General features: G+C 36.7%; 1 protein-coding gene and 2 long non-coding RNA genes across 4 annotated transcripts; 1 reads left to right on the forward strand and 2 right to left on the reverse strand.

Moving 5' to 3' along the window:
• Positions 1–5444: 5444 nt before the first annotated feature.
• Positions 5445–6059, reverse strand: LOC121781489. The gene has a single exon (XM_042179222.1). It carries the CDS (start codon positions 6057–6059, stop codon positions 5445–5447), a length of 615 nt encoding a protein of 204 aa, XP_042035156.1.
• A 6924-nt stretch (positions 6060–12983) lies between these two features.
• On the reverse strand, positions 12984–14501 carry LOC121780739. Of its 2 annotated transcripts, XR_006046084.1 has the most exons (3): positions 14290–14501; positions 13995–14180; positions 12984–13250 (listed from the first exon to the last, which is right to left on the reverse strand). It is a non-coding gene; the product is annotated as an uncharacterized LOC121780739 (long non-coding RNA). The 2 variants fall into 2 exon arrangements; XR_006046083.1 differs by having other exon boundaries at positions 12984–14180.
• A 7520-nt stretch (positions 14502–22021) lies between these two features.
• LOC121780780 lies at positions 22022–23498 on the forward strand. Its single transcript, XR_006046092.1, has 2 exons — positions 22022–22233; positions 22343–23498. It is a non-coding gene; the product is annotated as an uncharacterized LOC121780780 (long non-coding RNA).
• Positions 23499–23697: the final 199 nt, after the last annotated feature.

A 23697-nucleotide genomic window follows, 5' to 3' on the forward strand; every position in this document is an offset into this window, starting at 1 on the left:
AGGGAGTACTAACAAAATGGACGGCACATACTACACAATACACAAAATAAACATACTAAACACGCTAAACAAAAAATAACATACTTCACACACACAGTATTGAAAAAATACACACACTATACACACTACACTCAGTATACATACTCGCACCATATACATAATATATACATCGTAGCACACATTGCACATTGCTCACAAAGTATATACACCATGCAAAGTACACATAAAATGCACGTACCGGTGAATATACAAAAAATAGACACAGTATGCAGTAAACAGTTTACACACACCATAAACACACAAGACATTATAAATATATTATACACACAATATACAAAATTCATGCACTGCACACACACATAAACAATATACATGTAATGCAAACATAAATACACACTACACATATTATACATAATACACATAAAATACACACTTATACACAATACATAAAATAAACATACTAAACACACTGCATAAAAAATAACACACTCTATGCACTTAGTATAAACAAAATACACACACTACACACTGTACAATATACACACAATATACATGAACTGCACATACTGTACATAAAGTATGCATACAGAGTACACCAACACATATCATACACTATACACAATTTACACACGATAAAAAAAATACACAAAATACCTACACCGTCGGCACTACACAAATATAATCCCTTCATTCCCTTATAGTTGAGGAAAAACTTTTCGGTACGAAGTTTAAGAAAGGGATGACGAGTGTGTTAAATAAATAGATAAAAAAACGTAAAAAGTGAACAAAGTAGAGAGAATAAAGTAAGAGAGAGTAAAGTAAGATAGGGAAAAAGGTTACTATATATGAAAATGACTCAACTATGAGGGAACTTCCCAAAATAGAAAAATGACTCAACTATAAAGGGACGGAGGGAGTAAATACTTTACAGCATACATACAAAACAAACACAACACACTGTACACAATGTACGATATAAACACACTACACTTAGTATACATACGCGCCATATACTATAAACACTAAACACACTATGATTAAAATACACAAACATACACAAAATAAAGTCCTACAAAGATACATACGTCCATTGCACACACTACATTTACTATCACAAAATACATAATTTATATATACTATGCAACAAATGTACACATAAAATACACAATTCATACATAAATAAAATACAGAAACATAATATAAATAAAATACACAAAACATTAAGTGGACTGCACATACTGCACACTAAATGGACCCCGCATACTACACACATTTCATACAAAATACACACTAGTACGTAATACACAAAATAAACACACTTTACATATAGTAAAAACAAAATACACACACTGCCCACACAAAATACCCAATACACACACTATACACACTTCTCTCAGTATACTGCGCGCTATATACATAAATATACATCATAGCACACACTGCACATTGCACAAAATACACAATACACGCGTTGCACCAACACAATATAAATAAAACATGCCCACATACACACTATACACAAAATAAACACACAACACTCTATACAAAAAGTAACACACACTTCATACACATGCGAACTATATACATAATATACTTCATAGCATAATCTAGTACACAATACTAAAAATAAACATACTAAACACACTATACAAAAAATTACGCATGCACACAGTATGGACAAAAAACCCACAATATACACGCAATGCACACATTGTAGACAAAGTATGCATACACTATACAAAATACACTAACGTATGCTACACTACATACAAAATACAACACTATTAACAAAAAACACACATGATACACAATACACAGAGTGTACCACAAACTATACAAAAAAAACAATACATACACACTGAGGTACTACACAAGAAAACACACTTTGCATATATATATATATGTGTGTGTGTGTGTGTGTGTGAGATCAAATACTAACTTTTTACAGTAATAACTAATACTAAGCGTCAAATACTATCTAGAGAAACAAGAGTTTTGGGGATTTTTTGAAAATAAAACAAGTAAAAGGAAGTAACCAACTAATTGCAAATAAATCACAAAGATAAAAGATAAAAGATAAGAGATAAGAGAATTCCAAGGATGTGCGTTAACTGTTATTGTTATACAAATTCCAACTACAATACTCTAACATAGTTCTTACTTTGATAGAACGAGTCACGTAGTTTATGCTCATGCGATGCAAACGTTGATTACAAATATTAGGGTTGTCAATCCTAAATATGTAACTTCTAGAAGCTCCTAAACCCTAAAACCCATAACTTTGAACCCTAAACCCTAAAGACCCTTGAAAAGTCCTCACTCTCAATTAACAGTGTTGTTTTAAAGGAAGTTAATTGTAGTGTCTATTAAATGGATCTAACTCACCAACCTCCTCTCACGATTATGTAGCAAGTTATATTAAATCATCACCGAATGTGTCACTCAAGCGTAAAGTATTATGGAACAACTCAAGGAAGAAACAAAGTAAGAACAACGGATGTTAAATAGAAATATTAATTGTATAACCAAAGTCATTACTAACACATCCCTAGAATCGTATGAGTTTAGTTACACATGATAGAATAAATTAAAAACATAGATTGAAAGGAAGACAATGAAAACATAAGAACTAAAGCAAATAAAACTCGAAGGTTGAATCCTTGTAGCCTTGATGATCTTCTTGAATCCTTCTCCAACCCCTTGCACAATGAAGTACTCTTAACTTTTGAATTTTGGAAATATTAGGCAAAGAGAAGGTCTAGATGAAGGTTTAGGGTTGGAGGAGGAGCCTTGGGGCTCCCCCAATTTTGAAGGCTATGAATTGGTTAATAGTATGAATGATATATAGGCTTGAAAAAGGTTTAAACATGGTAAAAGGTGTCCTCCAAGTAATAGGAAAGATGGAATTTTCATGCCTCATAGGTTAATAAAAAGATTTGGCTTAACAAGGTAATAGTTTTTTTCTTTCCTTAAATTCCCGCCAGCACATAATAGCATTGCGCAGTCTTCGTAGAATGACCATAACTTTCTTTAGAGAACTCTGATTGAGATGATCTTGGTACTATTGCGAAGCTCTTTCAAAGAAAAAGAAAATGGTACGTAGCACGCCCTGATCAGACTTCAGAATCGCCGGAAATTCGGGTTTGAACTGGGATTGCTGCGCGCAAACAGGTTCAGCGGCCGCTGGGAGCTGCCCAGCGGGCCGCTGGACAGCTCCAGAACTCTCTGGAGTAGTTTCCAGCGACCGCTGCATTGTTTCCAGCGGGCCGCTGGTTTGCACTTCAGTTCCAGCTTCCAGAATTTGACGTTTTGATGTCCCCTTTCAGCTCTATTTTGCACATTTCTCACAAAACACGTAAAAATACCAAAATGGATAAAATATACAAACTATGGACATGAAATGTGATTTTGACATTAAAACGGACCAAATAAAAGCCTTAAAATAGTGCAAAATACAAGCGTATCACATCTCAATAGCAAAAATAATCAGAAACCAAAAGGAAGAAATGAGAAAGAAAAGATGCAGTCTGCTAAGGACATGACAACTTCAACCCAAATATGGTATAGAGAAAACCAAGGCCACAATCCCAGAAAAGGTATCTCTCTTTCTCTCTCTCTTGATGATACACACTCCTATGTGAGAGTTGGATATGAATTTTATGTATGTATAGGGTGAGAGGCGGATAACGCATGACCCGCTCCAGAAGATGGCAACGGAGAAGAAAGAACAGAGGATCTATGAGGCTGAGCTCCGGAAGCGTGAAGCCCAAGCTCTGCACGAGGCTTAGCGCTGCAACAATACTAGCGGCGAAACAACTGGGACTAGTGCTAGGACTGGCTTTGGAATCGGCGACACTTACTAAATACTACTCCACTAAACTACATCTTGTAACTACCTACCTTGTACTTAATAAAATGGGTGAATGTGTCCATCTCTCTCAACACACTCACACTTGACTCTTTGTATATTGGGATGTATTTTCATTTCCAATGAATTCTCATTTTAAATATTTACCTCTTGTTGTACCATTTCTTCTCATTTTTCCAATTGAATTGCTTCAACTAGTGTGACACATTTTCTTAGCATTACTTCGTTGTCACCCTATTTTTTGGAAATGAAAAAGGGTGTATTTGGTCAATAAATTTTAAGCAAGGGGTACAATGGTAATCTGGCTATATTTTTCATATGTTTTCATCATTCAACCAAACAAACTAATGAACATTTTCATGGGTCAATTTTCTTCTACCAAACATTATAACTTATGGAAATTACTATCCCCAAACCTATGAAAAGATTCCTATATGTATATCCATGAAAACACTATCAGTGAACCAATCACACACTTAGAATAAATAAAAATGTTCTGTGTTATTTTGAGAAGTGGTATGAAAGCTTGACCTGTGTTATGAAAAATACATGATTAAAGTAAAAAATGGTTCTAAACATATAGCCAGAATACGAATTTGGTCCAAAACATTCACTTTTTGAAAACCGGGTCCTAAACATTTGAAATCGTTATCGAAGTGGTCCTAATTTGACGGAACCGTTAATTTCCAACGGCCAGCACCCAATTAACGATTTTTTACTTAATTAGTAGTATAATGATACATAATAATTTAATGGAGCAGTGGCGATGAGCTCATGGAGCAGCAATACTGCTCGACTAGGCAGAGGCGATGGAAACGAAACCATCTTCCGGCAACAGTGACGACGTCGGCTAAGAGGTAACAACGTCGGACCATCGAGAAAGAAAATTGAGAGAGAGATGAGGAGGGCCGAAAGGAATGGGTGTTGATGGCGACAACAATGGTGGACGGTGACGGTTTTGATCGGACAGCAGAAATGCTGAGAAACATACGATGACGGCGAGTTGTGGAGGAGAGAGGAGAGAGAGAGAGACACGACGGGGTTGAGCGCCGGAGAGAGAGAGCTCTATTTAGGAAGAACGAATGAGAGATGGAAGAGAAGGAAGAAGAGAGAGAAAGAGTCTATTTTGGAATTTACTTTTTCAATTTTTATTTTATTTTCTTTGAGTAGTTATGCATTATATGTTAGGATCGTCGACAGAAACATTAGTTCGATATTTTCCACTTTGAGTCAAGCCCGCACGGATTTATTTTTTATCACTCCCAAAAGGCCTCAAACTAATTGGGGTTGGACAGGAATTATATACACCTTCCAACTTCCCTCTCTCATCCGATGTGGGACGAGTTTGTAACCCAACAAACCTCCCCTCAAACCGAGACCACATCGGCAACGCAGTCGACCCCAGTGGCGGATCCAGAAATTTATATTCGGGGGTACGAATCATATGATAAATCATTATATAACATACCAAAAATAAAAACTAATACTAAAAGCAATATATTTGGAAATATTATAAAATTTTAGAGTCATACATTTTAAAATACAAAATTAAACTACATTATATCTAATTTATTTTTCAACGAGTCTTCATTTCTTTAAAACGATTCACTATATCGCCATCGGATACTTGTAGAAACACATTTTTCTCAATGAAAGTGACCAAACAATCATTCAAAGGTTGATCACCCATACTATTTCGCAACTTATTCTTCACAAATGTCATTCCAGGAAACACTCTCTTTACACTTGCAGTGGCAACCGGAATAATCAAAATAAACTTGATAAGCAAAACTACAAGCGAATAAACCACATCTCGTTTTGTTTCAACAAGCTTCACCAAAAGAGAACTAATATCTCGCAAATTCTGAAAGTCTTCATCACTTTTCATATCTCCAATGAATATATCAAGTTGGCACTCAAGGTCTACCAAATCAATGTTTGAAAAATCGGAAGGATAAAAAGTGGCAAGTTTGAGTACCTTTTCCTTGTTAAAAGAAGAGAAGCCATCTTTATGATTGAAGCAAGCCATACATCTGAGCAACTCCATATTAACTTCATCGAATCGATTATCAAGTTCTTGAAGTAATAAGTCAATCACTTCGATAAACACATTAACACGAAAATGATGAAGATATGAAACTTGTTGAACAAAACGTTTTGATCTTCCATGAGGGCTATAATAAGCTTTCATATCTGGAACAACAAGGCCATGTTATTGCAAATTGAGATTACCTTGTTCAAGTGAATCTCCCATCCATCCTCATTTTCTGTAGTTGATCTTTGGTTAAAGTGACAAGCCTCGTAGCATTAATGATGATGTCTTGATCACTTCTTTGCAAAGCAAGACACAAATTGTTAGTGTACCCAAATATTGTAATCATTAGTTGTATCATAAACACAAAATCAAATGACTCTAGTAAGTATAAAATGTCTTGAGCTTTTTCCTTATCATCGAAAGTGGAATCTTTCTTTCCAATCATCGTAAGAACTTTAAAATTTGTAGAAAATAGGTCCATGATATTCAAAAGAGTCTTGTAGTAAGAACTCCAACAAGTGTCTCCAGGCCTCTTCAAACTAAGTTCTTGATTCAACCGCGATTCTGAATTCTGGTTCACCAATTTCCAAGGCTTGAGCAACTTTTTGTGCTTGAACTTCGCGAAGCAATTCATTTCTTTTACAAGAAACTCCAATTACATTCAACAAAATTCCAACAGTTTCAAAAAGCCAACTACAATCATTGTTCTTTTTTGGAATGGCTACCAATGTTAGTTGAAGCAGGTGGGCAAAACAATGTACGTAGTAAGCGCTTAGAGTATCTTTCATGATCAAAGTCTTGAGTACATGTATCTCACCCTTCATGTTACTAGCCACATCATATTCTTGCCCTCGAATCTTGGATGGGCTTAATGAATGTTCAACAAGTAAAGTCATAATTGCACTTCTAAGAGACAAAGATGTAGTATCACCAACATGAACAAGACCAATGAATCGTTCAACTACCATTCCCCTTTTCTTTTCAACATAGCTCAAACAAAGAGCCAATTATTCCTTTTAGGATACATCACTAGATTCATCGGCTAATATAGCTAAGTAGTCATCACCAAGATCATCCACAATTCTCTTCATTGTTTCTTTAGCACAACAATTGATGATGTCTTTTTAAATATGGGTTGTTCCAGTCTTGGCCCTGGGTCATCTTGGGCCCGACTCTACCTCGAGTCCTTCAGGGCCCAACCCTAACCGGGGCTCATCCAGGCGCAACCCATAGCCACCTGGGCTCTGATACCACTTCTTAGGATCGTCGACTGCAACATTAGTTTGATATTGTCCGCTTTGGGTCAAGCCCGCACGGATTTGTTTTTGGGTCACTCCCAAAAGGCCTCAAACTAATTGGAGTTGGACAGAAATTATATACACCTTCCAACTTCTCTCTCTCATCCGATGTGGGGCGGGTTTGTAACCCAACATTATAGTATATTAATTAAGTTAAAAAATCATTAATTAGGCATTGACCGTTAGTTTTTGACGGATCCGTAAAAAAGGGCCACTTCAACATCAATTTCAAATGTTTATGACCATTTCGATAATGATTTCAAATATTTAGGACCCAATTTTTAAAAATAAATATTTTGAACCAAATTTATATTCTAGCTATATGATTAGGACCAATTTTGACCATTACTCAAAATACATTCATCCCATAAGAGATAAACTTATCTGCATAAACTGACACTCATTTCACAATTCTGGGCAATATATAATATATGACTGAAGGATAATTAAACTGCAAAAGAGAATATCAGAGAGTTGCAATGATTATCCATTTTTTTGCAGGAACTAACTATCCATGCAAAATAACCTCATCATTTTGTGCAGGTACTAATTATCCGTACATAATAACCTCGGTTTTTTTTGCCAGGAACTCATTTTTAATACACTGCGTTGATGGGTTAGCAAGTTAACAACTTAAAAAAAAGTTAGCAACGAATCACACCCATCTATAATAATGAGAAAATATTCCATAGTCTAGATATACCAAGTTGGCAATACGACTTGGTATACCCTAATAGTTTTTAGACAAGTGTAATATAATATGAAAAGTATGTACACCTAATTTATTGAAATAATATGAAAAGTATGTACACCTAATTTATTGAAATAATATGAAAAGTATGTACACCTAATTTATTGAAATTTTCTTCACCTTTTTCCTTTATTTTTTCGTAAAAAAACTTTTGAGGCATATAAAATTGAAGTTCTGTTCTACTGCTCTATTTTATATTTTAAAATTTGCTTTAATTTTTGCTTTATTTTATATTTTAAAATTTGCTTTAATTTTTTATATACTATTCTATTGAAATTAATTAATATATATACTAATTAAAGTTTGCATAATTTAAACTTTGTTAGTAGTACATTAATTTATTAATTACATCTATATCTTTTTAAATTTTACTTTATTTATTTTATTTTAATAGCAAACAAAAAAATTATGTTAACTTTGTTAGGATATTTCCGAAAAAAGTTTGGAATTAAATAAATTAGTATATGTTTAAATTATGTTAACTTTCTTATCATATTTGTTGATTAATTTTAATTTGTAAAACTTTTAATAGTATATATAAAAATTTAAAAAATTAAAAATAGAAAAATAAACAGTAGAAGAAAACTCTAATTTTATACGCATCCAAAAATTTAAATGAAAGAAACAAAGGCTAAAAAATTGAGTAAATTTTCCATATATTAGGTGTATATAGTTTTCATATTTTATATGATCATTAATCACAATTGTCAGAAAACTATCAGTTAAGCATACCAACTCATATGGCCAACTTGGTGTGTAGACTAGGGAATATTTTCTCCTATAATAATAATCAAAACGGTTGCAGAGAAATAAATAAGAATGCAACATTAAAACCTACGCATACAATAAATGGGCCAAAAAATCGGACATTAAATAACCTACTACAGGAATACAAATAGGGTTCAATAAAGAGTGATGTTATACAACCATAAGGTGGAGTCGTGGACAACCACTGACCACACCGGGATGAATTAGTAAATTTTTATATTAATTACTACATAAAATAATAGTTGGTGGATAAATTAGAATTACTTTTATAACCTAATTTTCTGTTTTAGAATTACCTCCATTTTAGTTTGGAGTGATGCTAAATGACCATAATATGGTCAGTCATAAACTTAAAATATTAATAAAAATTTGTGTGATTTATGCTAATTCAAAAAAATTGATACACCTCAAAAAGAGTAAAATATTGAGACTATTGTGCCCTTTACTTGAAATATACAACTCATACTATCTTTTATGCAAATATAAGTATAATATAACCCATGTAGTTGTATATATATATTTTTATATTTTTAATTTATTATACTCAGTAGTTTGTAAATGCATCGGTTTCATTTTCTTTTCTTTTTTTTAATTTTAATTATCAATCATATCCTAGTTTGATTCCATATTGATTTATAAAATATGATACTAATATATACAATTCAACAAATATTATTTTAATCTATCTCAAATTCAACTAATGGTTCAATTGATTTTAATTTCAAATTTGAAAAATTGAATAATCAATTCATCTTTAATTCAATTTTTAGAACTATAGATCTCAGTTAATCTCTAAATTAAGTTGAGTACTAACTTGATTAATTTGTAGATAAATTAAAATTCTACTTTTTTCTTATTGGTAATTATACTCCCAGTTGATACATCTAAACTAAATTGGTCGTATAATTACTTAAACATTGATTAAAATATTAATTTATTACATTATTTTCATAGCTATTATTATTCATTAATAATTACATAAATTATGAAAATATATATAATATTACAAAGTATAGCTATTTTTTCGTATTGGTAATTTTTATTGAACCATTTACTAATTGTGTTTACTATAATATTCATTTGCGAATTAAATATTATGATGGTTGGTTGTAGTTGAATATATATCAAATTTGCAATTACTACATCTTTATGATAAAAAAAAAATTATGCACTTTGCATAGAGGTATGAGATCCCCTGTGGTGCAAGAATGCATAAAAAATATTGTTGTGCAAGAAACACAAAGGGTAATGAATGAAAGTATGAAAAGCGGGTTATTCTATTTTATTATCTTTATTTTATTGTAAACTGTTTTTTATATTTAAACAATAAAAAAGATTATAAAATTTATTTACATTCATAAATTAGCATACTTACAAGTTACACATACAAATTATCATATTTTTAAATATAAATAAATTTAGTAGCATTCATATTTATAAATTTAATAAATATTTATAATAAATTTTTTTGTTTAAGTGTAGAAATTGGGCAGTTCATAACAAATACTTCGTAAAGAGTACATAAATAGAATAATATTTGTTTCATTCATAACCTTGTGTATTTCTTGAATATCAGCATTTGATGTGCGTTCCTGCACCGCATGGGATCTCATCTCCTTTGCATGTAGGTAATTAAACAACTACCCATCATACCATCATCCATGTAAGCTAAAGAATACAATAGTGATTCAAAATATAGTAAAAGCCTCTTCAAACAAAATTTCATGCGGATATTATGTTTTTACATTATTTTGAATAACGAATATTGTGGCTAATATAATTTAAATTGAAAAACAATTATTAGATTATAAAATAAAATAATTAAAAATAGAATAAAACCTTGAATGATAGAGTTAAGTACTCCCTCCGTCCACGAAAAATAGGACACATAGTGAATGACACGAGTTTTAATGTGGAATTAGTAAAGTAAGAGTGAAAGAAAAAAAGTAAAAGAGAAGTAGTGTTAATGGAATGTAGGGTCCGGTCCATATTATTAGTAAGAGAGAGTGAAAAAAGTAAGAGAGAAGCAGTGTTAGTGGAATGTGATTTCATATTATTAGTAAGAGAGAGAGAGAAAAAAAAAATAAGAGAGAAGTTGTTGAAAACTTTCACTTTTTTAATGTGTTCTATTTTTTGTGCATAACCAAAAATGACAAATGTGCTTTATTTTTCATGGACGGATGGAGTATTTGTTTTGAAATAGAGTAAATTTAGTAATTAATTTGATACAAGTACTATAATAAAATAATCATATATGAAAAAGTAAATGTCAAAATTAGTCATGAACATATGCTCATTTTATGATTTTGATCCTAAACTTGATCTTTTGATTTTTTGCCTCCCGAACATTTTAAATTGGATCACAATTGGTCCTACACTAATTGTTATGTATGTTTTCAACGGTCAACGGGTTTAATCCCGATTTTAACAAAATTAAGCTATTAATTATGATTACTTACTCACTAATTATATTGTTAATAATTTTAATAAATTATCATTTAAAAAATAAAATAAAAAAAGAAAATGAAATAGAACTGGTTATTCAAAAAACTTGAATTTATGTAAATAATCGCATTAGAATTTTGTTTACGGCAATTTACAACAATGTAGACAGTAGACTTCTCTTCTTCCTCTTGTCTTTGCGCTGCGAAAAAGCTGACTTCTCTGCTCTCTTCTATTTTCGCAGATAACCTCTTGTATCGGCCGCTCGAGATCACATATAATGGCGGCGAGCCAGAGATCCATCTGCTCGCATCACATATAACAAAAAAGAAGAGATTAAGAAGAAAAGATGAACTCGTGTTCTGGATGTAAAAATGGGGAAAAAGGTTGAGGAGTTAAAAAAATTATAAGTGAATTATCAAAATTTCTATCACTACTTTACCCCTTGCCTTAAATCTCCCATAAATGTTTGCTTAGCTTATATATACGCTCTATACTAGTAATCATTTCTTATCTTATTTTCTTAGATTTTATTTCTTTTTAGTCGTAGTATTTGTTCTTGAAGGTGTCTTAATATGCATAAAGCAGTGGAAACGGAATGATAAAATAGTAAGGCACTTCCAATTATACTACGGATTAATTTACTGTTTAGTTATAGTGAATAATTTAATTTTAACCAGAACACACACTATAATATAATGTTAATAATTTGTCAAAATAATTCAGATTTAATTATTTACTAAATTTTAAATTTTATAACTAATCTTGAATATAAAATACTAACTTTGGTATTATATCACAACATACTCAATATTAAGGAAATGTAATGCCACATAGATCCAAAAATTAATTTTACTCAAACCATTTACATCATTTTTAGTATATGTTTCACAAAATTTTTGTAGTAGCTTTATATCTGACGTTTTGTAGAAAAACATAAAAATGAGTTTGAGTTTACAGTATGATTCAAAAAATTTCTACATAAAAAATGAGATTTGGTGTATGGTTGGAGATGGTCTAAGTTTAAAAGCCATAATAAATAGAACTTATAATTTTATAAGTTAAAAAATCACAAGTATGTAAATTGATATATGAACAAATTCTACTACTACTAAGTTATAGAAAAATGTTATTTTGTTTTATATTAATTTATTAAGTTATAGAAAAAAATGGACAAAATGAGTTTTGATTTTTAAACAAATTAGTGGAGTATAAAATTAATGAGTCCTTAATTTTTACCAATTCTATCTTTCTTTCAATCAATTATTTTTTACATCTCTTATTAAGTCAATAGATTTTTAAAATAATTTTATAATTAAGTTAATAATCATGAAATTTAATAAATTTTATATTTAATTGAATAATTTGATATTCAAATGGTAGATCCATACACAGTTGAAATAATTGGATGTTTCATTGATTTTATATTGAATTGATAATTTCAATTAACCTTAAATTTGTTTGAAAAAGTACAAAAATTGAAAAAGAAAATTAAAACAATATTGTTAAAACTATATAATAAAGTATAATATAAATAGAAATAAAGTAGTAGTATTAAAAAAAGTTGAGTAGTAAATTCAATGGTATTGTGAATTAAAAAGAAAGAGTAATATTGTCAGCTAAATTAAGCATTAAATGAGGTAATTATTTTATTAATATCTAAAAGCTCATATATTTACTGAAATGTGATTTATGGTCAGCCATATTATGGCCCCATTGTAACACATGCCTTTTCTTTAATTGTTTATTTTTCGTATCTAATCTCTTTTACCTCGCGTTGTGATCGAGTGAGATATTTAAAGTAAGTATCATGTCGTCAAATGAATGAAGTTCTTTTAGCATTGAAGAACTAATAGCTAGTTTGAGAGGTTCAATTTACAAATAAAAGTCCAAAAGCGTTTTTACAAAGAGTTCGACGCTAGAATAGAATAAGAAAAACAATTTCGGACATCACATGAGTCGTGCCGGGAGGGACTCGTGCCGGGAGGGACTCGCGCCGGACAGCCGTGCCGAGTACCGGGCAGCCCCGGGACAGCTGTCTCCCGTCCTCCGGGTCTTGCTCGATCACCACTTTTGCACTCCCGATACCTACACGAAAGGATAGACCACGTATCAAATACACTTTCGACATCAAATCAAGACGAAAAGTGGATAAGAATCGCATCACGTCAAGCACATTTTCCAAAAAAAACAGCCGCATTAATTAGTCGTCAAATCGAAACGAAAAGACGTGATTTTTGTCTTTTGTGAAAAAAAAATATATTCAAAATTCATTCCATTTTCTTCCCTTATCTATAAAATTTACCTCCATTCACTCAATTCCTTTACTTCAAAAACAAGAATTACCATCAAAGTTAATTCAAGGGAGGATATCATCAAGTAAGATATAGAAGGTGAAAGCTAAAGGAAAAAACCGAGTTTCTCATCGTCACCTCTTCTTCCTCATCTCCTCGGAGTATGTTCATTCAATCTATACTCTTTCATACCAACATTTATAGATCAACCATGCTCTCCACTACATGCTCAACTTAGCCATCATATAATTGAACCAATAGACTTGAACTTCAAACCATTTTATTTCCTTAATTATCTATAGACCAAGTATGCTAGGATTCTTTTAGCATGCTAAATGTAGAGATTTCATCCAACGCCATCACATACTTTTCATGCTATCAAGGACTTGAAACATGTATGTTCATACTTAAATGTTCTTTAACTAAAATTTTGCAATCAAGAGTTTTGAGCCCATTGTTTTCTTATATGAACAAACTTGAAACTATGAACTTCTTTCAACCACAATCTTAATATCAAGCTTTAAAACAATGACTTAACTTTAAGAGTTTGAACTCAACGCACCCCGCTACCTCCCGACGTCGCCACTGCCCTCGACGCCCCAGCTGCCAGCGAAGCTCCGGCGGCTGCAACGTCGCTCCGGAAGACCCTGCTGCCCCACCCCCCCCCCGACGGCGGCTGGGCTCACACGCCGGCGAGCCCGACAAAGCGACGGGGCTGCCGGACCTGTTTTGGAAGAACTGGAGTGAGAGATGAAGGGGAAAGCATGTGTATGTTCATGTATGTGCGTGTGTGTGTTAAAGAGAAAGAGAAAGATGAGAAAATAGAGACGTACCTGGTGACGACGACGCAGCTGCGTGAGAGGGAGCGGACGGTGGGAGTACGAGCAGCAGCGTGACCTGCTGACAGCGGCGAGGTGGGCGGCGTGCAGCCGGCGGTGCGAGTGTCGTTCGCCGGCGACACAATGACCGGCCGAGCCCCGGTGAACGAAGAAGAACGAGAGAGAGTGAGAGATCGGTGAGAGAGAAAGAGGGGAGAAGAGAGAGGCGAGACAAATCTGATTTTGGGATGGTGATTATAGGGTTCACTTTTGAATTTTAGGACTTGGGCTCTTGTTGGGCCAAAACTTTAATATTTTTGTTTAGGCTCCATTAAATCTTTTCTTTGGGCCGAGAATTGAGAGGAAATGAGAGAGGTTTAGCTCTTCAATTTAATTGATGGTTTGATGGTGGTTTCCAATTAATTTTTAAATCGTTTGGTTTGATTAAATAATTAATCTCACGATTAATTATTTTCTTTTCAAATCTCTAAAGTCAATTAATATTTGATCTCTTGATGAATTTCTTATGGATGAGTTAAAATATGGGCTTAATGAGTTTTTTTGATTTTTTTTCAAGTAATTAAAGTCTCTAAATTATTTAGAGTGTCGCGAGCTTGAATTGAATGAACTTTCTTTTAATCTAAACCCTGAACGTAGGATGCATACCTCATGTAAGATCATTGCATACCATCTTTTATGAATGTTCTTACGACTAATTGAATTAATACCCTCTTTCAAGAAGGGCGTGTTCAAGGAGTTGATTTTCGAAACCGAGCTTGAGAAGGGTATTTTTGGAAGCATCGAGGTGGGTTTTATATCCAACACATTAAGTGTGGATAAAATTTATCAAGCATATATGAAATGATTTTTGTTTGATAAAATCGCACTTTTTTTTTTGCAAATGTTATCGTGCCATAAATTATTTATTTTATGATGCCTATCTGTTTTGGCTATGCCAAAAAGGAATAAAACGAATTCAGACTCCAATAGGACTGAAAATCCTATTCGAGTTAGTGTACACAAAGGAATGGACCGTGTGTCATCGTAAGGGTTGGCCGGTCAATGTGATCGTGGAAGGTGGCCACCTTCCCGACACACTATGAATGATCAGATATGGCGGATTACAAGGATGAACTTAGTCTGATCAGACGAACTTTATGAAAATGAACTTAGTAAGCTCGGGCCTTTAAGAAAAACCTCGTGTGTTACTGCTATGGCATGATGACAATGACTTTTTATTATATATGTGTAATTTTCGGCAATGTGTTCACTGAGTACCCCGTACTCAGCCCTGCATGTATTTATAAATGTACAGGTTGAGCTGATGATGAAATGGTGGCTGAGTGGAGTTGGTGGCTGTCTCACATCTTTTGTAGGATTTTCTGTGGCATATGTCTTCACACATATTGCCGTGTTTTGCAACTTCTTCCGTTGTGCCTCGTTGTAATATTTTGTACTAAATAGGTCATAAGGACAATACTTTGTTTTGAGATGACGCTTCGCAAACTCTCTTTTGGATTGTATAATCCTGCATATTGTCTTATGAACCTTTTCTGTCTTATCAAGAAGTGTTTGATGCTCCATTATCCTTATCCCCTTTCTATCCCCTCTTCTTATTCCCCTCCCCTAGTCACGTTTCCCCGAGCATTGATATCCTTAGCAAGGTGCGGTCGTGACAGAGTGGTATCAAAGCATAGGTTTTCCGCTTTGAAATCGTGAATCTTCCTTCGCAACGAAAAGTCTAGACTTATTCCTCTAGATTAAACTAACAGACCAACCAAAACTCAGCACCAGTTTCATCGCACTCAACCTGGAGAAAGGTAAATTTATTCTTTCTAGTGGGACGTTCCTTTCAAAAGTACAATAGTGGAGGTAATAAAAGAAGTGATATCTCGAGCCGAGACGCAATGCTTTGTAACATAGTAGACGCCACCCGAGGCGTGCGGCTTCGGCCGAGTGTAACCATTTCTTTCACAGCAGAAGTATTTTTGTACATACTTGTTATACTTTCTCTCTTGTTTATCGTTTCAATAAAACTTCTCGTGTAGATGAATCAGCGCCGGACTGCTCGTAAGCAAGTCACGCCCCAGGCTATCGCAGACAATGCGATACTTGCCTACCGATCCTACAGGCCTCGTCCTGAGTCAAGCATAATGAGGATCTTATATAAGTTCTTCGAGTTGTGGGAGGAAGCCAACAAACACGGTATCTCCGGACTTGATGGCATACGACATTTGATTCCCTTACTACCAGATGATTGGGAGATATGGACGACCAGGTTATCAGAAGATTACATCTATCGTCGGGCCGACACTTTAGAAGATGTGGGAGACTTCCCAGGTTTCATATCTGCCATTTTCCAGCAGTACGCGGAGTATCAGAATTTCCCGCCAGCCTCCCCAGACATTCAGGCATCACACCCACCCCAATGGGACACTCCTGCTCACCTTACTGTCGAGTCTTATGGCTAGTATCATCATGAGGCTGGACCTTCACACAGACAAGAGGTGGACCTGCCCCCAGGTTTTGATCGACCCCAAGGAGTACGTCAGTTCCCTGGCCAGGAGCATGACCCCACATGGCGAGGCAAGGCCCCCATGGCAGCCGCCCCGGACGACGATGAGGATCTGACGGAGTATCCTGCTGATGACGAGGCAACACCCCAGATGAGGAGCTCCTACGAGTACCGACAGTTTCCAGAGGTGCCTGATCGAGTACCCCTTCTACCTCTTGCTGAGGAGATTCGTGACGACGTACGTCAGTTGTCAGCAGAGCTACAAGCCCGTCTCAACGCCCTCAGGGCAGAGCTGGAGGATTTTGTTGTCCCTGATGTTGCGATGCCTCCTCCTGTACCCGAAGAGTTGCCAGGAGAGGCCGAGGATCACCCGGTCGAGATCAGCAGTGACTCGGATCACGGAGATGATTTTGAGGGAAGTTCTGGGTTGAGCTCACTAGATTCCAATGAAGATCTGTAGAGTAGTGATAGTTCGTGTGTCATCAGCAACTGACCCTTTATGAGGCAGTCCTGATGCTAGTTTTTTTTCTTGCTTCCTTTTTCCTTTTCTTGCAGTCCCCTTTTTGTGACGTGAAAACTGTTTCACTCTTCAGTTTCACGATCTTTTCATCTTTTGACCGTGTAGAAATTGGGACTTTTGGTTGCATAAGGAGTCAGCTCTGTACAGAAAGACCTCCCTAGAGGCAATTTTGGTTTGATGTGTATATATGTATATATCTATCTGCAATGCTTTATGCTTACAAATTATGTTTACTTGTGAAGTTCCTTATGCTCCCTTATTGTTCATCCTCAAATATAATCATATCTGGGAACCCACAGTGTGATCTTGATTGTATGAGTTTTTCGAATGTGAGTACCTTATTTTTTTCCTTTTTCTTCTTCGTTCTTTTCCAATAAGAATGCCACCTAGAAGGGCTGGACGTCCTAGAGGACAAGGGAGGGGGCGCGGGGAAAGAGTGCTCCCAATTGACGAGGGAAATCAAGAGGAGTGGCGCGACATCACACCAGCTCCACCTTCACCACCACCTCCACCTCCGCCACCACTGGTGCAGGTTCAGATACCTGAGTGAAGGATTGAAGAAGTCTTTCTCCGGCAAAACCCACCAGTCTTTAACGGATTGGGCGACCCGGTCGAGGCTGAGACCTGGATTCGCGCTATAGAACGCATATTCAACTTCCTGCACTGCACAGACACAGAGCGCATGACATGCGTGTCTTTCCAGTTGGCCGGATCGACCGACTTCTGGTGGGAGGCACGTAGGAAGACCATGACCTCGGACCAACTGGCAGATTTAACATGGGAACAGTTCAAGGCAGGAATATACGATAAATATTTTCCCAAGAGTTACAGAAAGAAGAAAGAAATGGAATTTTATCACCTTAAACAAGCAAGGATGTCAGTTACTGAGTATGATAGAGTTTTCTGCGATATGTCCCGATATGCCCCGGAGCAAGTCGATACTGATGAGAAGATGGCGGAGAAATTTTGTGTCGGTCTAAGACATGAGATTAGGATGACGCTAGCTAGCCACGGGGGATTGTCCTACTCGGAATCCCTAAGCAGAGCTTTGGACATAGAGGCAGCAGCAATGCCCAACGAGAGGAACACCCAGACTACAGCCCAGGGACCTCCGCAGCTGCATCCCCAAAGATTCAAAGAAAAGCGCAAATGGGATGGTACCCGAGGCCCTCAGGAACAGAAACGGCCATGGCAACCACAATCTCGCCCCCAGGACTTTGGAAGACAAAATGCCCCAACAGGAGGATATCAGTCAAATCTAAGACCGTGTTTCAAATGCAACAAAGTACACACGGGGATCTGCAGAGCAGGGACAGACATTTGCTTCGTGTGTGGCAAGAATGGTCACTTTGCTAGAAACTGCCCTAACAAATCTCCCGGGATAGGGGCAAGGTCGAATCAATCAGCACAACGCCCACAGCTGCGAGCAATACAAATGCAACCTTGGCAGCCCCTGCAGCTACCTCCTCCACCGCAGTAACAACAAGCTCTACGACCGGGACTCCCCTCACAGGCCCGCGTCTATGCTCTGAGACAGAAGAAGCCAGAAAGGGACCAAGGAAATCTAGCAGGTATGGCCATGCTCCTCGATGTGCCTATTATTCTCTTATTTAATACTGGTGCGTCGTACTCCTTCATATCAGCACTCTGCGTAGATTCCTTAGACCTCCCCACGGATCAAACTGAACATAAAATTAGGGTGTCTTCGCCAGTCGGGGGAATAGTCGAAATTGACCGTTTTGCTCAAACATAGAGATTTTCTTAGGAGGACATAAGTTGTTAGACAACAACTTGAACATTATGTCGATGTGGGACATCAACATAATCCTTGGAATGGATTGGTTAGCTGAGAATTTTGCCACCATCCTATGCAAACAGCGACAAATTTCTTTCCACCCTCCAGGGAAAGAACCCACGAACTTTCACGGGATCACGATGAGTAAGCGGAAATCCATAATCTCTGCACTACAAGCTGCAACGCTTGTACGAAAAGGCTATCGAGAGTTGAACAAGTTGACCCTCAAGAACAAATATCCGTTGCCAAGAATTGATGACTTGTTCGACCAACTTCAAGGGGCGAGTGTATTTTCAAAAATGGATTTAAAATCCGGCTACCACCAACTGAAGATTCGACAAGACGACATACCAAAGACGGCTTTTCGAACACGGTATGTCCACTACGAGTTTGTTGTGATGCCCTTCGGGTTGACGAATGCACCTGCAGTATTCATGGATCTTATGAACAGGTGCAGTATTCATGGATCTCATGAACAAGGTATTCCACCCCTACCTTGACGAATGCACCTGTTCATGAGATCCATGAATACTGCAGGTGCATTCGTCAAGCCTTACCTCGCCATGTGGGGTCATGCTCCTGGCCAGGGAACTGACGTACTCCTTGGGGTCGATCAAAACCTGGGGGCAGGTCCACCTCTTGTCTGTGTGAAGGTCCAGCCTCATGATGATACTGGCCATAAGACTCGACAGTAAGGTGAGCAGGAGTGTCCCATTGGAGTGGGTGTGATGCCTGAATGTCTGGGGAGGCTGGCGGGAAATTCTGATACTCCGCGTACTGCTGGAAAATGGCAGATATGAAACCTGGGAAGTCTCCCACATCTTCTAAAGTGTCGGCCCGACGATAGATGTAATCTTCTAATAACCTGGTCGTCCATATCTCCCAATCATCTGGTAGTAAGGGAATCAAATGTCGTATGCCATCAAGTCCGGAGATACCGTGTTTGTTGGCTTCCTCCCACAACTCGAAGAACTTATATAAGATCCTCATTATGCTTGACTCAGGACGAGGCCTGTAGGATCGGTAGGCAAGTATCGCATTGTCTGCAATAGCCTGGGGCGTGACTTGCTTACGAGCAGTCCGGCGCTGATTCATCTACACGAGAAGTTTTATTGAAACGATAAACAAGAGAGAAAGTATAACAAGTATGTACAAAAATACTTCTGCTGTGAAAGAAATGGTTACACTCGGCCGAAGCCGCACGCCTCGGGTGGCGTCTACTATGTTACAAAGCATTGCGTCTCGGCTCGAGATATCACTTCTTTTATTACCTCCACTATTGTACTTTTGAAAGGAACGTCCCACTAGAAAGAATAAATTTACCTTTCTCCAGGTTGAGTGCGATGAAACTGGTGCTGAGTTTTGGTTGGTCTGTTAGTTTAATCTAGAGGAATAAGTCTAGACTTTTCGTTGCGAAGGAAGATTCACGATTTCAAAGCGGAAAACCTATGCTTTGATACCACTCTGTCACGACCGCACCTTGCTAAGGATATCAATGCTCGGGGAAACGTGACTAGGGGAGGGGAATAAGAAGAGGGGATAGAAAGGGGATAAGGATAATGGAGCATCAAACACTTCTTGATAAGACAGAAAAGGTTCATAAGACAATATGCAGGATTATACAATCCAAAAGAGAGTTTGCGAAGCGTCATCTCAAAACAAAGTATTGTCCTTATGACCTATTTAGTACAAAATATTACAACGAGGCACAACGGAAGAAGTTGCAAAACACAGCAATATGTGTGAAGACATATGCCACAGAAAATCCTACAAAAGATGTGAGACAGCCACCAACTCCACTCAGCCACCATTTCATCATCAGCTCAACCTGTACATTTATAAATACATGCAGGGCTGAGTACGGGGTACTCAGTGAACACATTGCCGAAAATTACACATATATAATAAAAAGTCATTGTCATCATGCCATAGCAGTAACACACGAGGTTTTTCTTAAAGACCCGAGCTTACTAAGTTCATTTTCATAAAGTTCGTCTGATCAGACTAAGTTCATCCTTGTAATCCGCCATATCTGATCATTCATAGTGTGTCGGGAAGGTGGCCACCTTCCACGATCACATTGACCGGCCAACCCTTACGATGACACACGGTCCATTCCTTTGTGTACACTAACTCGAATAGGATTTTCAGTCCTATTGGAGTCTGAATTCGTTTTATTCCTTTTTGGCATAGCCAAAACAGATAGGCATCATAAAATAAATAATTTATGGCACGATAACATTTGCAAAAAAAAAAGTGCGATTTTATCAAACAAAAATCATTTCATATATGCTTGATAAATTTTATCCACACTTAATGTGTTGGATATAAAACCCACCTCGATGCTTCCAAAAATACCCTTCTCAAGCTCGGTTTCGAAAATCAACTCCTTGAACACGCCCTTCTTGAAAGAGGGTATTAATTCAATTAGTCGTAAGAACATTCATAAAAGATGGTATGCAATGATCTTACATGAGGTATGCATCCTACGTTCAGGGTTTAGATTAAAAGAAAGTTCATTCAATTCAAGCTCGCGACACTCTAAATAATTTAGAGACTTTAATTACTTGAAAAAAAATCAAAAAAACTCATTAAGCCCATATTTTAACTCATCCATAAGAAATTCATCAAGAGATCAAATATTAATTGACTTCAGAGATTTGAAAAGAAAATAATTAATCGTGAGATTAATTATTTAATCAAACCAAACTGATTTAAAAATTAATTGGAAACCACCATCAAACCATCAATTAAATTGAAGAGCTAAACCTCTCTCATTTCCTCTCAATTCTCGGCCCAAAGAAAAGATTTAATGGAGCCTAAACAAAAATATTAAAGTTTTGGCCCAACAAGAGCCCAAGTCCTAAAATTCAAAAGTGAACCCTATAATCACCATCCCAAAATCAGATTTGTCTCGCCTCTCTCTTCTCCCCTCTTTCTCTCTCACCGATCTCTCACTCTCTCTCGTTCTTCTTCGTTCACCGGGGCTCGGCCGGTCATTGTGTCGCCGGCGAACGACACTCGCACCGCCGGCTGCACGCCGCCCACCTCGCCGCTGTCAGCAGGTCACGCTGCTGCTCGTACTCCCACCGTCCGCTCCCTCTCACGCAGCTGCGTCGTCGTCACCAGGTACGTCTCTATTTTCTCATCTTTCTCTTTCTCTTTAACACACACACGCACATACATGAACATACACATGCTTTCCCCTTCATCTCTCACTCCAGTTCTTCCAAAACAGGTCCGGCAGCCCCGTCGCTTTGTCGGGCTCGCCGGCGTGTGAGCCCAGCCACCGTCGGGGGGGGGGGGGTTGGGGCAGCAGGGTCATTCCGGAGCGACGTTGCAGCCGCCAGAGCTTCACTGGCAGCAGGGTGCGTTGAGTTCAAACTCTTAAAGTTAAGTCATTGTTTTAAAGCTTGATATTAAGATTGTGGTTGAAAGAAGTTCATAGTTTCAAGTTTGTTCATATAAGAAAACAATGTGCTCAAAACTCTTGATTGCAAAATTTTAGTTAAAGAACATTTAAGTATGAACATACATGTTTCAAGTCCTTGATAGCATGAAAAGTATGTGATGGTGTTGGATGAAATCTCTACATTTAGCATGCTAAAAGAATCCTAGCATACTTGGTCTATAGATAATTAAGGAAATAAAATGGTTTGAAGTTCAAGTCTATTGGTTCAATTATATGATGGCTAAGTTGAGCATGTAGTGGAGAGCATGGTTGATCTATAAATGTTGGTATGAAAGAGTATAGTTTGAATGAACATACTCCGAGGAGATGAGGAAGAAGAGGTGACGATGAGAAACTCGGTTTGTTCCTTTAGCTTTCACCTTCTATATCTTACTTGATGATATCCTCCCTTGAATTAACTTTGATGGTAATTCTTGTTTTTGAAGTAAAGGAATTGAGTGAATGGAGGTAAATTTTATAGATAAGGGAAGAAAATGGAATGAATTTTGAATATATTTTTTTTTCACAAAAGACAAAAATCACGTCTTTTCGTTTCGATTTGACGACTAATTAATGCGGCTTTTTTTTTGGAAAACGTGCTTGACGTGATGCGATTCTTATCCACTTTTCGTCTTGATTTGATGTCGAAAGTGTATTTGATACGTGGTCTATCCTTTCGTGTAGGTATCGGGAGTGCAAAAGTGGTGATCGAGCAAGACCCGGAGGACGGGAGACGGCTGTCCCGGGGCTGCCCGGTACTCGGCACGGCTGTCCGGCGCGAGTCCCTCCCGGCACGACTCATGTGATGTCCGAAATTGTTTTTCTTATTCTATTCTAGTGTCGAACTCGTTGTAAAAACGCTTTTGGACTTTTATTTGTAAATTGAACCTCTCAAACTAGCTATTAGTTCTTCAATGCTAAAAGAACTTCATTCATTTGACGACATGATACTTACTTTAAACATCTCACTCGATCACAACGCGAGGTAAAAGAGATTAGATACGAAAAAAAACAATTAAAGAAAAGGCGGGTGTTACACCCATAGACTTACCCTTCCCTTTAATTTGAGAGAGTGAGAGAGAACGCACACGTTTTAACTTTAGAACTGAAATATCCATTAATTACTACCAATTTAATATCAA

This window comes from Salvia splendens, chromosome 20, assembly GCF_004379255.2.
Source record: "Salvia splendens isolate huo1 chromosome 20, SspV2, whole genome shotgun sequence".
NCBI lineage: Eukaryota > Viridiplantae > Streptophyta > Magnoliopsida > Lamiales > Lamiaceae > Salvia > Salvia splendens.